This window comes from Otolemur garnettii, unplaced genomic scaffold, assembly GCF_000181295.1.
Source record: "Otolemur garnettii isolate 467f Iridium unplaced genomic scaffold, OtoGar3 scaffold00104, whole genome shotgun sequence".
NCBI lineage: Eukaryota > Metazoa > Chordata > Mammalia > Primates > Galagidae > Otolemur > Otolemur garnettii.
Genome location: NW_003852499.1, coordinates 2,729,704 through 2,745,401, shown reverse-complemented (window position 1 = coordinate 2,745,401; position 15,698 = coordinate 2,729,704). Strand labels below are relative to the sequence as shown.

The window sequence follows — 15,698 nt, the reverse complement described above, 5'->3', positions numbered from 1 at the left end:
CCTGGTGACACTGCGCATTTCCCTCCCAAGGGACTCTGAGCACCAAGGTGCAGATAGGCAGACAGAGTGACATCCCAAAGCACCCAAGCTCAGCAAGGGGAGTGCCAACTGGCCAGGGAGATCAGCTCTTGGCACCAGCTCTTGGATCTGGTCTGCCAGGCCTGAAGACAGGTGTGGGGGCCTTGCAGGAGCCCCTCTTCCTCCTGGAGCACCAGGAAGGGGTAGACGCCTCACCTCTGGCCGTGGGGCAGGGCTGTGCTGTGCAGTTGACTTTGCGCCCGCTGAGGCACGTGCAGAGCTGGCAGGGCTGATGGTCCGGGACCCAGGCCTCCAGGAACTGAGGGGAAAGTGAGCTTCAGTGAGGGCACAGGACACCCGAACACACAGCCAGCTCTCCCCTACCTCTGGCTCAGCCTCTTCTCCCCAGGGCCAGCTCCACGATCATCCCTCTGCCAGAGCTACACAGATGCACAAAGGCACATGGAAAGGAGGGTGTGAGGTTCTGAGAGGGATAAGGTGGCACCATGCCAGGGGGCTCAGCAAGGAGTCACCACTGAGTCCCTGGTACAGGGAAAAGACAACCTGGGAACTTTCGCTACTGCCTTCTCTGCTGGTGGCACTAAAGCCAAGCAAAGTAAGAACAGGGGGGCTCAGAAAAAAAAAAGAAGAAGAAGAAAGAAATGAAAAAAAAAAAAAGAAAGAAAGAAAGAAAAGGAGGACTCTGGTATCACACTCCTCATCATTTCACAGGCCAGAGGGAAAATTAAGATGTTGCTTGGGGGGGAAAAATTTTTATTTGTTTCTGGACTTAAGGCGATAGGGTAGGAAGAGTTGGGGGGAAGACAGCAAAACCTTTCAAATCGGCACCGTGCCGATGCCAGAGTGATGTTAGACCCTGACGGACGTCCTCTGGCTTTTCAGATGAGGCCCATTCAGGGTGTAAAGCAACTTTCCCAAAGTCACGCACAGCCCCATGCACAAGGCTTTGAAGTCAGGAACACCTGGACTCCCATATGAGCCACATTCCTCTGTGCCTCAGTTTCCTCACCTGGAAAGTGAGATCCTCCAGCCTGCCTCACAGGAGGGCAGTCAGGAGCAGGAAATGTCCTGGCACATGGCAAAGAGCTAGGACTCGATCTCTCTCGATGCTCAGCCATCAAATTAAAGTGAAACAGAATTAAATTCAGGTGAAATTGTCCTTGAATAAACACATTCTTATCCAATAGCTCAAAGTCCTCTGAAAAGTTCCCAGGCCAAGAAGGTCTTATTTGTTCCATCTGCTTCCACAGTCAGCAGTCAGCTCAGAAGAAAAGAGGTCAAAGATCCCCAGGTAAAACACCTTCCTCCCAGTGCCCAGCCCTCCTCAGGATGAAACCTTCCTGTACTGCCCTTGACATCCTTCCATAAACAGCTAGCATTGGAATAACGTGTGCTGGGTGCCGCTGTTTGAAGGACTTTATTTAAATTACTCATTGCAAGCCAATGGTGGGGATTTTGTTTCTATTGTCAAATGAGAAAACCGAGGCACTTGCTTGGAGTTGCACAGTCAGAGCAACTGAGCTAGGCTTTGAACCCAGAATCCATGTTTTTAAACCACTGTGCTCTGCTGCTCCCCAGTAATAATTAGCATTAAATATATTCACGATATTTTTCTAAGGGCTTTACATTTGTTTACTCTATTTCACTTATAATAACCCAATCTGGTAAATACTATCGTTACTCGTATTGACAAATGAGGAAATTGAGGCGCCAAGAAATTAAGTAATGTGACCAAGTGCCACATTTGGGACTTCAGCCCAGATACCCAAATTGTTTTGGCCACAGATACCCAAATTGCCCCTCATCGGTAGACACAGTGCCCACCATGGGCAGGCCCAAATATACAGCCCCAGCCCTCCATCGGCTGATAGTCAAGCTGGGGATAAAAGACTCACCCATAAAATCTGAGGGAGATAGATAAATTGTGATACATGCACGCCTTGGAATATCACTCAGCAATAAAAAGGAATAAACTATGAAAACATACAACATGGATGAATCTCTAAAGCACTAGGCTGAATGAAGGGGGCCAGGCCAAAAAAGGAGTGCATACAGCATGATTCCATCCACACAGAATCCCAGGACATATAAATGGATCCACAGGGACAGAAAACAGACCAGCAGTTGTCCAGGTTTGGGGAATGTATTAGAAAGGAGCATAAGGAGACTTTTGGAGTGATGGAAATTTCCCTTTCTGGCTTACAAAGACAGTTTTATGGGTGTACATAAACTCAACACACTGTACACTTTAAATATCTGCTATTTGTTATAGGTCAATCACACCTCAATAAAGCTATTTCTAAAAATGAAAAATACTATTCAGCCATAAAAAAGATGGAGACTTTACATCTTTTGTATTACCCTGGGTGGAGTTGAAGAACATCCTCCTTAGTAAATAAAGTATCACATGAATGGAAAAGCAAGTGTCCCATGTACTCAATACCAATATGAAACCAACAGATAGACAACTACACGTCCACACGAAAGAAAAACACATTTAAATTCCAGTGGTGGGGGAGGGGAAAGAAGGGAGAGGAGCGAGGGGAGGAGAGAGGGGGATTGCTAAGCTCGCGGCTAATGAGCCCAATGGAAGGGTATACTGCACATCCCCTGGGTGAAGGGCTTAACTGCAACTTGGACTTTACCTCACAAATGCAAACTATGTAACCAAATCGTTTGTATCCTCATATTAATCTGAAATTTAAAAATAAATAAATAAAATAAAAATAAAAAGATAAGGAGCCATAGAAGTGCAAAAGAAGAGGTCACGAGGGCCAGACGTTCCAGAGGTGTCAGGATGCGGCCCCTATGATGCAGAGGAAGGGTCTGAGCAAAGGGGAAGGTGGAGGAATGGGGGTGGAAACAGGGAATGAAGGCACAGAGGCAGGTGTGCTCCTATGAGCAAGTGGGGACGGGGGCAGGGTGGCCTGAGCATCGTGGGGCTAGGCGGGCAGGTTGAAGAACGTGGTAGAGGCCAGGCATGTCCACTTTAGGATTTTTCCTTCAGGCAGCAGGCAAGGTGCTGCCCTGAAGGTTTGTAAACAGGACCCTGCCTCTGAGAGAGGACTGCGAGACAAAGACAGACCTGGTGACAGCTCACAGGATGGGAAAGGCCAGGAAGGGAAACCCAGAAAAAACCTACACAGGGCCTTTCCAGGGCTTCTTCAGGCACGAAGAGACCCAGGGGAGGGGCACAGGGTGCTGGCTTCAAGGGCAGGGGCTGGGGCAGGCGGATGTGGTAAAATGAGTCAAGAGGGTTTTGTTTTGTGTATGTTTGAGTTTTCTTTTTTCTCTCTTTTTTTTTTAATGTGGACCTCAGCTATCTAAACTCAAGAATAAATCAGGCCCAGCACATTGGCGTGCTCCTGGAATCCTAGCACTCCAGGAGGCTGAGATGGGAGGATCTCCTTGAGCTCAAGTTTGAGACCAGCCTGAGCAAGAGTGAGACCCACCCCCACCCCCCCGTCTCTACGAAAGAGAAAATTAACCAGGTGTGGTGGCACCAGCCTATAGTTGCATCTACTCAGGAATCTGAGTCAGGAGGATCACTTAAGCCCAAGAGTTCGAGGTTGCTGTGAGCTATGATTACACCACTGCACTCTAGATTCTGTTTCAAAAAAAGAATAACTCATATCCTCCCAATTATCCTGACAGTGGGCAACACCACAAGAGATGACCAAATGTAGGCATTCAACCTCCTTCTCCAGGGATTTGCATTTTCCCAGAAAGCTTAAATGAGGCCTCCCCAAGGTGGGGGACAGAATCTACTGCCCCTGAAAAAGCGAAAGCTGAGCTTCTGGCCAGGCTATGCAGCAAAGCAACCAGCAGGTGGCACTCCCACACAGGCTCAGGCCAACCGCAGGCAGGCCTGTCACACCTGCCCGGTTGTAGGGCCAGAGAAGGATTATCACTGGGACAGAACAGGTATGAGAATAAGCAGGAGTTAAAGATTTAAAAAGGGTGACAAAAGAACAGCCTACAGCGAATATGGCAGCGGGTAGGGGGGCTGAAGTCTTCAAAGTCCAGGGTCAGAGAAGGAACACAAGCCAGTCATCATGCCCCACCCACCAGCCAGAGGATTTGATGGAGGATTCAAATGAACGGCGACACTGAGCCCGCTATGGAACAGCAGAGGCTGAGGGAGGGAAGAGGAGGCTCCAGGCTTCAGGGTGATGGGCGCAGTGCTTGCTGAGCTTGTGTTTGTCGATAGCAGCAGCAGCACAGAGCAAGGAGCAAGGAGCAAGGGACAGCCTGTGTTCACGGCTCTGAGTTCCTTCTGGGCCTGCTATCAATACAAAGGCTGACATCTTCAGATCCCATCTCTTAAAATAAGCAAGAGCTATGGAAACTAGCAAATATTTTATCCTTCTGAAGTTACTACAGTAGTTTTATGCCTTGGTTTATTTCCCTGAAGAAAGGTTTTCTGAGCTTTATTTTTCAGTTAAAAAATTCATTTAATGGAAATTTTCTTCATATTGGATTTTTATTCTTTCTCGGCTTCAAAAGTAAATGGTAAAAAGGCAGGTGGCTGGATATTTGTTTTCATTCATTTAATCTCTATTTTCTAAAATAACTGAAACTGGCTATGTTCCCAAAATTAGTTTTTTATGAACTAATTTTATGTGACTTGATTTTTTTTTTAAATGTCTGTGTCGAGTATTTCACTGTTCAGAAGGATGCTTTACACAACTCAAATGCATGTTCTGAGTGTGGGACTGAAAGGGAAGGGAGCCGTGGAAAAGGGCGAGTGGGAAGTGGTATCCCAGGGGGAAGCAGGGCCGGAGACACTAAGATGAAACCCACAAGCTCCCTGCTCTCAGGGCCTTGCAGGTGCCTGACACTCACTGAGCCAGAACCACAGCAAATGTGAGCTTACTTCTCATCACAGAAGCTGGGACAGGGTGGAGGCCATTTCTGACTCCCTCGGTGAGCGAGCACTTTACGACTCCCAGGAAACCCAGCCTGAAGTTACCACTGGGTGCTGGCTCCATGTGTGAAAGGCATACATCATCCCAGCCCTGCCGGAGCCCACGAGCCAGACACATCAGGGAGAGGACTGTAAGGTTCTGTCGACCCACTTAGGGAATATCACAGAACAGGCAGTTACTTAACTTGGCAAGTTGAAATGTGGTGGTACAGGTAGGTCTGGGCTTCCCTCCTAGCTCATTGCAGTGAGAGCAAGTGGGGCCCACTAGGATAAAGGCCAGGAACTAACCTAGAGCAGATGAGACCCATCTGAGCAATATCCTTGATGGATGCTCATAGTTAGCTCAGAGTTCTGGAGAGATCAATGGCAGGGCAGGGACACCATGGCATGAGGAGTGAACAGGAGTCCCAGCATCATTGCCTCCTGCAATCTGAGTCTCAGGATTTCCAACCATTCAATAGGACTTGTGATAAGACCCTACAGAGCTTTGGCAGGGATCACATAAAAATGGTCCCTTTTCCCGCAGCTTACAAAACCAGAGACAGAATAGTGTAGTTTCTGTAATATTGTTTTCATTATCCTCCAGGCTAGCTCTACCATGAGTTCTCCTAGTTGTGATTAAGTACAGTGGTAAGTCACCTGACCTGGTCCATTTAGTGATAATGGGCCTCTTTGGCAATGATGGAGATGTTATGTTTTCGATGATCATAGAACACATTCTCCTTTGCTCCTATCTCTACCATTCTCTGTAGTATCACTGCCTTGGATGAAGGATGGAAACGTTGCACACATTCACATGTGCACAGACTACAAACCCTACAAATATACCTTGTGTCAGCTTTGAAGGGAGGACTGCAATTTTAGGCCAAGATGAGGGAGTTTAGTAAACACCCTTTCAAAATGCATTCATTAACTTCTAAAGAGCCAAAAGAATTGATGTCTCTATGACTACCATGCAAGCGAGTCAGTCCAAAAAAAGATGTAGCAAAGGGGCAAGTTCATACAGTGGAGGAGCCATGTCCTCAGAGTCCATCTCCCAACTCTGTCACTTACAAACTGGGTCCGTGGGCAAGTTACTAAGTTCTTTAAGTCTCAGTTTTTTATACGGTCTTTGTAAGTATTCAGGAGTAACACAGGATATCCTAGTGTATTCTGTGGAGCCCTAGTCCAAAGAAATGTTACACACACATACACAAGTTCTATGGTCAAATCCCTTTGAGAAGCAAAACTCTCTTAAATAATTGCAGTGTAGAACAGTACATGAAAAGCTCTAGGCTTGGCTCGGCGCCTGTGGCTCAAGCAGCTAAGGCGCCAGCCACATACACCTGAGCTGGCAGGTTCGAATCCAGCCCAGGCCCACCAAACAACAATGCTGGAGACTCGCTTGAGCCCAGGAGTTGGAGGTTGCTGTAAGCTGTGATGCCATAGCATTCTACCCAGGGGGACAGCTTGAGGCTCTGTCTCAAAAAAAAAAAAAAAAAAAAAAATCTCTAGGCTTGGCGCCTGTAGATCAGCAGCTGGGGTGCTGGGCCACATACACCAGGGCTGGCGGGTTCAAACCCCGCCCAGGCCTGCCAAACAACAATGAAAACTATAACAGAAAAAATAGCCAGGTGTTGTGGTGGGTGCCTGTAGTCCCAGGTACTTAGGCAGCTGAAGCAAGAGAATTGCTTAAGCCCAAGAGTTTGAGATTGCTGTGAGCTGTGACGCCACGGCACTCTACCAGAGTGACATAGTGAGACTCTGTCTCAAAAAATAAATAAATAAATATAAAAGTTCTAAAGAGTCTTGCAAAAAGGAAGCCTGCTGAACTATGTTTAGCTAGATTTCTTTAAGCTAGGCATAGTGGCTCACACCTGAAATCCCAAGGTGGGAGGATTCTTTGGGTCCTGGAGTTCAAGACCAGCCTGAGGAACGTAGTGAGACCCTTTCTTTACACAAATTTTCTTTGTAATTAATAATAGTGTTCTTGGCTCAGTGCCTGTGGCTCAAGTGGCTAAGGCACCAGCCACATACACCTGAGCTGGCAGGTTCGAATCCAGCCCAGGCCCACCAAACAACAATGCTGGAGACTCGCTTGAGCCCAGGAGTTGGAGGTTGCTGTGAGCTGTGATGCCACAGCACTCTACCCAGGGGGATAGCTTGAGGCTCTGTCTCAAAAAAAAATAAAATAATAGTGTTCTTTAAATTCACCTGGCCACAAGAAACTGTTAACACCCTGCAAAACACTCCTACAAAAAACATTAAAATGATGACTACATAGTGGCTGGCACAATGGAGGCACACAGTGAATGTATCTTAATGAGGCAGACATCGCCATATAAAATATTCCTTTCCCCTTCCTTCCTGGGGGCCTACATAATTCTATTTACAGGAATATAATAATAAAAACAATAGTAGCAGTGATAATAATGATGTGGTAATGACACAGTAATGTTTGATCCCACAGATAATACATGACAGACCTGGGCTCTGAACCCAGATCTATCTGAATTCAAAGTCATTATGCAACACTGCCTCCCTGTTCCCCAGTGATCCCCCCTCATGAGCCACAGTTGGAAGGTGACAATCACTAGTGAACACTGCTCCCTACTGACCCCAAAGAGAAGCAGCCCAGGCTAAGCAGCCAGGCTCCTACCTGGTGCCGTACTCCATCCTCACCAACACACTGCGTGCAGGCCTCCTCGGGGACACAGCTGCCTTCCAGCAGGACCTGGCCCGGTGGGCAGAAGCAACCTTCCGAGGGATAGTCCCCACAGGAGCTCGTGTTGCCATCACAGTTCCGGGGACAGCCGTGCTCACAGTGGTTGTACACCAGGGATGGTGGGCAGGACATAGCTGCAGATACAGGAGAAGGTCACTCTCGAAGGCCCACACAGGCCAGAGGGATACAGAGGTATGTCTAATTCAGCATGCTCAAACATCTGGCAAACTGCTGGATCAGAGATGCTTAGTTTCCACCCATTTCCACTCTCCTCATCTTCCGTAGAAATAGAACCTTTATTTGGCCACGTGACCATCTAGAGTCTAGATTCTAGACTAAGGACTGCATTTCCCAACCCACTTGTGGCTGAGAGCAGTTCTGTGACTGAGTGCTGACCAGCAAGCTGTAAGAGGAAGTGTGGTATCTGATAGCAGCTTCTATTAAAAGACAGCTGTGCATGCCCTTTGTCCCTTTTCCCTCCTTCTCCTGTCCTGCTGCATGGAACATGAATGTGAGAGCCAGAGCCCCATCTTGAACCACATAGAAAGAGACCACACTTGAGGGAAGGCCAAGCAAACAGCCAGAACCCAGTTTGAAGTCCAGAACCAGCTGAGCCACCTGCCCTTGGTCAGCAGTATGACATAGAATTTTACTTCTCTGAACTTGTGGTCATATCTAGTCCTAATTATGTGACCCTGTGTGTCCTTGGTAGGTTTTGTGGTCCTCTTTTTGAAAACAGATGTATTCAATGCTTTAAAATCTTCTTAAAATTAAATAAGGAGTCCACTGCTGTGAAGAGCTCGCGAAGGAGAGAAGCTAATGGATGATTCACACTTCCCGACCTGCTCAACAACTTTCTCAGGTTCTCATGGTGCCAAGGCAAATGGTGGGAGTTTCCAAGGATTTAGAGCACCAAAAGTTATTCTCTATGTGCACAGTAAGAAGCCAGGAAATACACAAAGAAATCAGCAAGCAGAGGTGATTCTGGTGACTTAGAAGCTAACATTGCCCCCTTGATCTGCAGGCAGGTTGAGAGGAGGAAGTTTAGTCTACATGGACTCAGAAAATCAGTGCTCAGGGGACCCTAGGTTTGTCTAGTCCAACTATCTCTGAGATGTGGAGGCTGAGGTCCAGAAAAAGTAAGAGCACAGCTGATGACCAGCTGAGCTGGGCCTAGGATGCCCAGGTCCTCTGGGCGCAGGTCAGAGCTGCTGATGGGCTCTGGAGATAAAGCCTGAGACTCCAACATGCGTGTACAATGTGATTTCTCTCAACAAACAGTCAAGAGTTATGTGTGATAATTGAGGATTTCAAGTTCATTGTTCTTTCCACTCCAGCATCCCTGGAGGGCAGGATCCACATCTGATTGATTTTGGTAACCCCTACATTTTAAACGATAAATAAATGCCAAGTTCAGATCTGAAAGCTGACCTTAGGGGAAAGATATCCTGTGGTATTTGTAATTAAGAAGCTTCTTGGTAATGAACTGGCAAGATTCTACTCACCCTTCAAAATCCTGCTCGGGCAAGGTCTATACTATGAATATTTGCTAAAGTGTGGTACAGTTTAAATTCAACATGGCTGATCAGACAATCCTTTGCTGATGTCCGAATGTGTCTAATACATTAAAATCATATTTTAACTACAGAAATATTAATGGAAAGAATCTTAGTGAGTCCTAACTGGAATTCTAGGTAATACTCGTAGGCCTCCTAGGAAATATAGGGATTTTCATCTTTATTCACCAGATAAAGAGCCAGAGAGGTTGAGTAGCCCCACAGTTACTTGTTCTCCAGAGTTTTCATAGGTCCACAGGGAGACTCACCACAGAAGTCAGTTGTCCTCCAGTCAACACAGACCCCACTGGTCCGACAGAGGTGTGCATAAGAGGAGATCACCTCACATACTTGCTCCCGGTGGCAACTGTCCTGCTGGCAGATGGCATAGAATGTGGCTGGAGCCAGGACCTTGTGGCACTCAGCAAATGCCGCTGAGAGCAGGACCTGGCAGTGGGAGCTGTCAAGGACAGGACACTGCTCCTCAGGAATGGGCTGGCAAGTCCTCCCCGGTTGTTGCACAGTCCATTCCTGGACAAGTGCTTTCCAGTCTGAGGTGACTGTACCATCCCTCAGCATGAAGTCATTGGCCCCATCCTCATCACAGATCCCTAGAGAAACAAGAAAAGACAACATTGGTAGCCCCGGGTACCAAGTCACTGATGCTGGAGGCTAGCCATTATCCATCCCCACTAGGGTCTGGCCCTTGCTACTGGGTCCTTGATAACCAACCCAGAAATAATGAGCATCCCAGAGCCCTCAGAGTACAGCAAGTAAGGTTATAAATGTAAGGTGAGGCAGAAGAGGACCTGAGAAAACGTTCTCACCACAAAGACCATACATCTTTGAAGCAAAGGTCTTGGGGCTGAGCTGCAGTTGGAACTCATTGTTTCGTGGAGTGAATGTGAGGATGTGGCCGAGATGGTTGAATCTGACCTCATGCATGACGGCCCCATAGACGTTGACTTCCATGTTCCCACCCACATAAGGGACAGAGATCACTCTGCCATTCACAGCCACCTGTCCACAAAAGAAAAAGCTCATCAGTCTTCCAAGCAATGAGGAATCTCAGAACTTTACCCTTGGCTTCTTACCAAAGTTACTGAGAGTCAGGGCATATTCATCACACATATAAATGTGGTGTGGCCTCAGACCGTGAAGGCTACCAGCAGGTCTGCTAAGATAAAGGGGCTGTATGGAGCACAGCTGTTATTGTACTGCACAGGCAGCCATGCACCTGGAACCTGAAAGCCCAGGGCTAAAGGGAAGCTTGAGTCTGTGAGACTCAGCAGGGATGGGCAACCCTCAAGATGGCCTGGGAAAGTTACTCTTTGCCAACTCATCAGGACAGTGTCTCCAGGAGAACCTAATAGGACTACTTGAAGTCTCTTTGGTGTGTAACCGTGTCACTAGAAGTTCTTACATTGGTTGCCCCCCATCTATCATGTCAAACATAGTACTGGCTCAGCACCTGTAGCTCAGCAGTTAGGGCACCAGCCACATACACTGGGTCTGGCAGGTTCGAACCCGGCCCACACCTGCCAAAAAACAATGACAACTACAACCAAAAAATAGCGGGGCGTTGTAGCGGGCACCTATAGTCCCAGCTACTTGGGAGGTTAAGGCAAGAGAATCACTTAAGCCTAAGAGTTTGAGGTTGCTGTGAGCTATGATGCCACAGCACTCTACTAAGGGCTAGTGAGACTCTGTCTCAAACAAACAAACAAACAAACATAGTATTAAAATGTACTTACATCTTGTGATAAATATATAATTTTTGCTATAAAAATTTTGGAAGGGTTTTTTATCATTCTGATTTTAGAATTTTTGGCTATGAGTTACACAGTATATATATATAAGACTAGCTATGATTTTTTAGCAATTATTGCTCAGATTCAGGAACTCTCGCAAAGTGAGAAAATCTAGCCTACAAGTTGTTGTTGCATAATGAAATATTCATGATTTCAACATGAACAAGTAAAGTTGATATAATGTAACTTTTTGTAAATGTTTTATCAAACATTTATTTATATCAGTTTTGCAGTTTTCTTCTCAAATTTTGGAGCTATACATTCTGTATATGCCTGAAATATATTCAAAGGCCCTAAATATTTCCCTTTGGAAAGCTCACAGGGCTCAGGCACTAAGCTCATGATGCTTCCTGGTTAAACATTCCTGGTGCCAATCCCAATTCCCTACCAGTGCCAGAAACTAGCACTAAATTCACAAGTTCACGCTATCTGAAATTGATTCTCTCTTCCAAATCTGGGCCCAGTACAACATAAAATCGCGCCAAGACAAGGGAGACAGCAATAAACCCCTCATAAGAAGGTAGTGCTCCTCCCGTTAGGCAGGGGCCAAGTTCCTAACAAGGGCACCGGCTAAAGCCCCCTGCACCAGGTCCCAGGGGCTTCCCTGCAGCTCAGCTGCTGCCCTGTCATGGGAGCCAAAGAAAGCAGCTCTCACCTCCATGTCACTGTGGAGCTCAATGGAGAGGCCACTGTGCTTCAGCTCAATGGATCTCATGCAGCTCTGTCCCGCCCCAGGGCTGCAGGGACCTTTATGGAGAATCACCTCCAGGTCCTGCTCCTTGTTTTGAAATAGGACATAAGAACAGCTGCCAGTCAGCTTGAAATTTTGGCCATCGAAGGTCACAATGTGCCGAGTGGAGCTGCCTGTGCACACACCTGGACAGAGAAGAGAAGAGGATGGGTGTGACATATCCAAACCCCCACACCTGCTACATACAGAGAAGCAGGTGTGACCAAGTTGCACACAGATAAATACAGCTGAGATCTGAATAGGCTCTTTAAGTTAGACAGACCAATCTCCTGATTTCTTTTTCAATTTCCAGATTTGGAAACTGAGACTCTGAGAGGTTAAAAGGGGTTAGGTAAGTAATACTTGGCTATTAAATATTTTCCTGGAGAACATTTAGAAGACAAATAGTACATTAAAATGTGTGAAGTTATAGACCCACACCTCTAACAAATGTAAATGTGCAATGCAAATGATCCACTCTATAGGGACAAATGCTTTGGCCTAGGAAACAAAGTTAAGTTCCAGGGGTGTTATGAGTTGTTGAAATCACAAAAGGTTGAGTAAGCTATAAGCTCATGATCACATTGTAAAGAAAATTCACCTAAAGATGCATGTGTCCTTTCAGCTGCCAAGTGACTAATGGTACAAGTGGCCATGTGGACTTAATCCTTTAAGAGATCACATAGGAGAAATATTTCCAGAGCCAAAAACAATGATTGGTTCTTAGAGCTCCCTCATTTGACCTGATTCATTCACATAATCAGCAAATTCTCAAAGTTCCCATTAAGACACCATGTGTGGGTGTTCATCATTTTACATTTACATAAAATAATTTGGTAAGAAATCCTCACATGGAAGGCACCATTACCATAAACAATTTGAAAGCTAATCTTGGACCTAAATAAAGGTGGAGATGAACTTTCCACACAATTCACGATTACACCTACAGTGGTGGGTGAATAATAGTTCGGGAACTGAGAGGCTGATTTGGTGGAGCCAAGAGGCCCTACTGAAGTCTCCTGCTCACAGCCAGGCCTGGGCAATCCCTACCTGCATGAGTGACAGCCAAGGAGAACATCATTTGACAAATGGTGGGTCTGGATGCACCGTCTGCCAGAGCTGAGCAGCCCCTCCCAGCCCCCTCAACCCCCCAAAGTTCTTCCACTCAGAATTCCCTAAGCCTTTGAGCAGCCAGTCATTTCCAAGTGGAGGGACTGAACACTCTGGGCCTATGAACATCTGTGCTGCAAGTGACCCCATACTCCAGCAGTCAACATTGTCAAGTCAAGGAGTCATCCTTAATGTCGTGAGAATGTAAGGAATCACAAGGCAAAGAAATGTTTTAGCTCCCACATAGCAAGTCGGTAAGAATGGCCCTGGCCACCACGAAATGAACTGTGACAGTGGAATGAACACGTTAGAGCCAAAGGAACTGGGGTCGAATCCAGTTCTGCCACTTGCTTGCACTGTGACCTCGGATAAGAGAATGAAAATGAGTTGATGAAAGAAGCAAAAACGTCAGAGAGAAAGTCCCACAAATGTTAGAGGGGAAAAATGGAGTCTTGAAAAGAGAAAAACAAACCAATGGAACAGAAGTAATAATTAAAGACTATAACCCCTGAAAAGATTTGGGAAATCAAAAAAGAACCAAATCTGTATATTGAAAGCACATACCCCTATGTCTGGAAAGATTAACCCAGAACAGTCAACCCTGAGACATATTATAGTAAAATTAGATTTCAAGATAAAGGAAACATTTTCCAGGACTCCAGTCAAAAAAGATCAAATAATTTACAAGCAAAGGAATGATACTGGTATCAGAATTCTGAATAGCAACGTACAAAGGCGAGGCAGCAATGGAGAAGCACTTTTCCGAAACTCAACGGAACAGGTGTGAATCGAGAGATTCATATTTAGCTAAGGTGCCCTTCTAATGTCAGTGCCACAGAGAAACTTCTAAATATACAAGAACTTACGGAATTCTGTACCCATAAGCGCTTCTTGAGAAATCTACTATTAATAGAAAATAAGCTTCCTCCAACTAAGAGAGGACCAGGAAATATCAAAACAGACAGCTGATATGAACATTTTTATTTATGTAATCCTAGATCTAAAACTAGAACCAAGAAAGAGTGGAGGACTAATGTACAAATGTCATGCGCTGTGACACGCTAGAAAATGCAACTAGAAAATAGGAGGAGCAGGAGAAGGAATGAGATGAGTACGGTGTGTGCCACAAGTCTCCGTGCAGAGGAAACCTGTGTAACCACAGACACCTTGGATCATGTTCGCCATGGGTGGGAGAGAAGACTTGTGTGTGCAGAAAGAGGTGGCCGGCACATAGAGAATATTTTGTAGACATTTTGTAAAATTTTGTAAATAAAGGTTCATTTAGCTACAATTTCCCCTTTTCCCTATGTATGGTGACTCTGGGGACATTTTGTAGCATAACCTCATTGACAGTTGAGGAGACAACAAATAGAAGCTAAAGGATGCTTTTAAAAATCAACAAACTGAGCAAGAGTGAGACCTCCATCTCCAAAAAAGGTAAAATAAAACCCAGCCAGGCTTGGTGTCGCATGCCTGTAGTACCGCCTACTTGGGAGGCTAAGGCAGGAGGATTGCTTGAACCCAGAAGTCTGAGGTTGCTGTGAGCTAGGGTGATGCCACTGCACTCTACTTGACAACAGAGTGAGACTCTGTCTCGGAAAAAAAAAAAAAACCTGCAAACTGAATAATGAATTATTAAATTAAAAAATAAGGGCCTAAGGGCACTATAGAAAGGTATAATTACAAAGGTAATAACAGGAACAAAAACATAAACCTTCCTAAACACCAAAGAAGAAAGAAAAAAGCTAAAACCCAGGTACAGTGGTTCAAACCTATAATCCCCATCACTTTTGGAGGCCATCACTTAGGAAGATTGCTTAAGGCCAGAAGTTCAAGACCAGCCTGGAAAAGATAGCAAGACTCTGTCTCTACAAAAAATAAAACATGAGCCAAGCTTGCTGGAAGTGCTTATAGTCCTGGCTATTTGGGAGGCTGAGGTTGGAGGATTACTTGAGCCCCAAAGTTAGAGGTCACAGTGAGCTATGACCAGGCCACTGCACCCTAGCCTGGGCAGCAAAGAGGAAGAATTCATCTCTTTAAATAAATAAATAAATAAATAAAATATGTATATATATATATGGCCTATATATATATGTATAGGCAAAGAATACATATCACATACAGAAATAAATGAAAAATACAACAAACATAGAATATGACAGAGTAAGATCAAACACAAAAGGCAATATGGAAATAGGTTTAAGTTGTCTACTAAAACAAAAAGGGTTTCAATTTGGCTCAAAAGCAAGCTACGACTGCATGCGAGAGACCCACTTCAAATTCAGAAAGACTAAAGTAAAGGGACAAAGAGCATCAGACAATATGCAAACAGGGATAGAGATTCTGATGTCACACAAACTAGAATTATAGCCCCCCCCCAAAAGTGTAAGCATGACTAAGTGGATTTTTGAACGCTAGAATGTGTACAATGGAGACATGATGGTTGTGTCTGCCCCAGACAATGCTGTAATGTCTTTATGAAGCAAAAAGTACGAGAGAGGCAAGGACACTCTGATAGACAAACCAGGAATAGGAGACCTCACACCACTGTCAGTATGAGATAGAAAGAGTGGGGAGAAGATGAGTAAGGATATAGAGGCCTAAAGGACAAAATCTTATGAGGGAAAGAACAGGAGAGAGAGAATGAGGGTTCGAGAGAGATCCCCAACTCTACACCCTGCTAATAAAGAATACACCTTCACAAAAACTGATCATGTGTTAGGTCGTAAAGAAACTAACAGTAACTTCCATGAAGTAGAACTATTACAAACAACACTCTGATCGGAGTGCAATAAAATTAGAGATTATATTCTTATTTTTT

The 15,698-nt window shown here is 45.4% G+C and overlaps 1 protein-coding gene across 1 annotated transcript in view; it reads right to left on the bottom strand.

Moving 5' to 3' along the window:
• VWF (von Willebrand factor) overlaps positions 1-15,698 on the bottom strand; it is a 147,272-nt gene that overhangs the window by 28,877 nt on the left and 102,697 nt on the right. The window contains exons 35-39 of the mRNA XM_003796416.3: positions 11,693-11,913; positions 10,054-10,246; positions 9,496-9,837; positions 7,605-7,804; positions 235-337 (exon numbers count right to left, since the gene is read on the bottom strand). Coding sequence (XP_003796464.1) covers positions 235-337; positions 7,605-7,804; positions 9,496-9,837; positions 10,054-10,246; positions 11,693-11,913 — 1,059 coding nt within the window. The remainder of the gene's footprint in view (positions 1-234; positions 338-7,604; positions 7,805-9,495; positions 9,838-10,053; positions 10,247-11,692; positions 11,914-15,698) is intronic.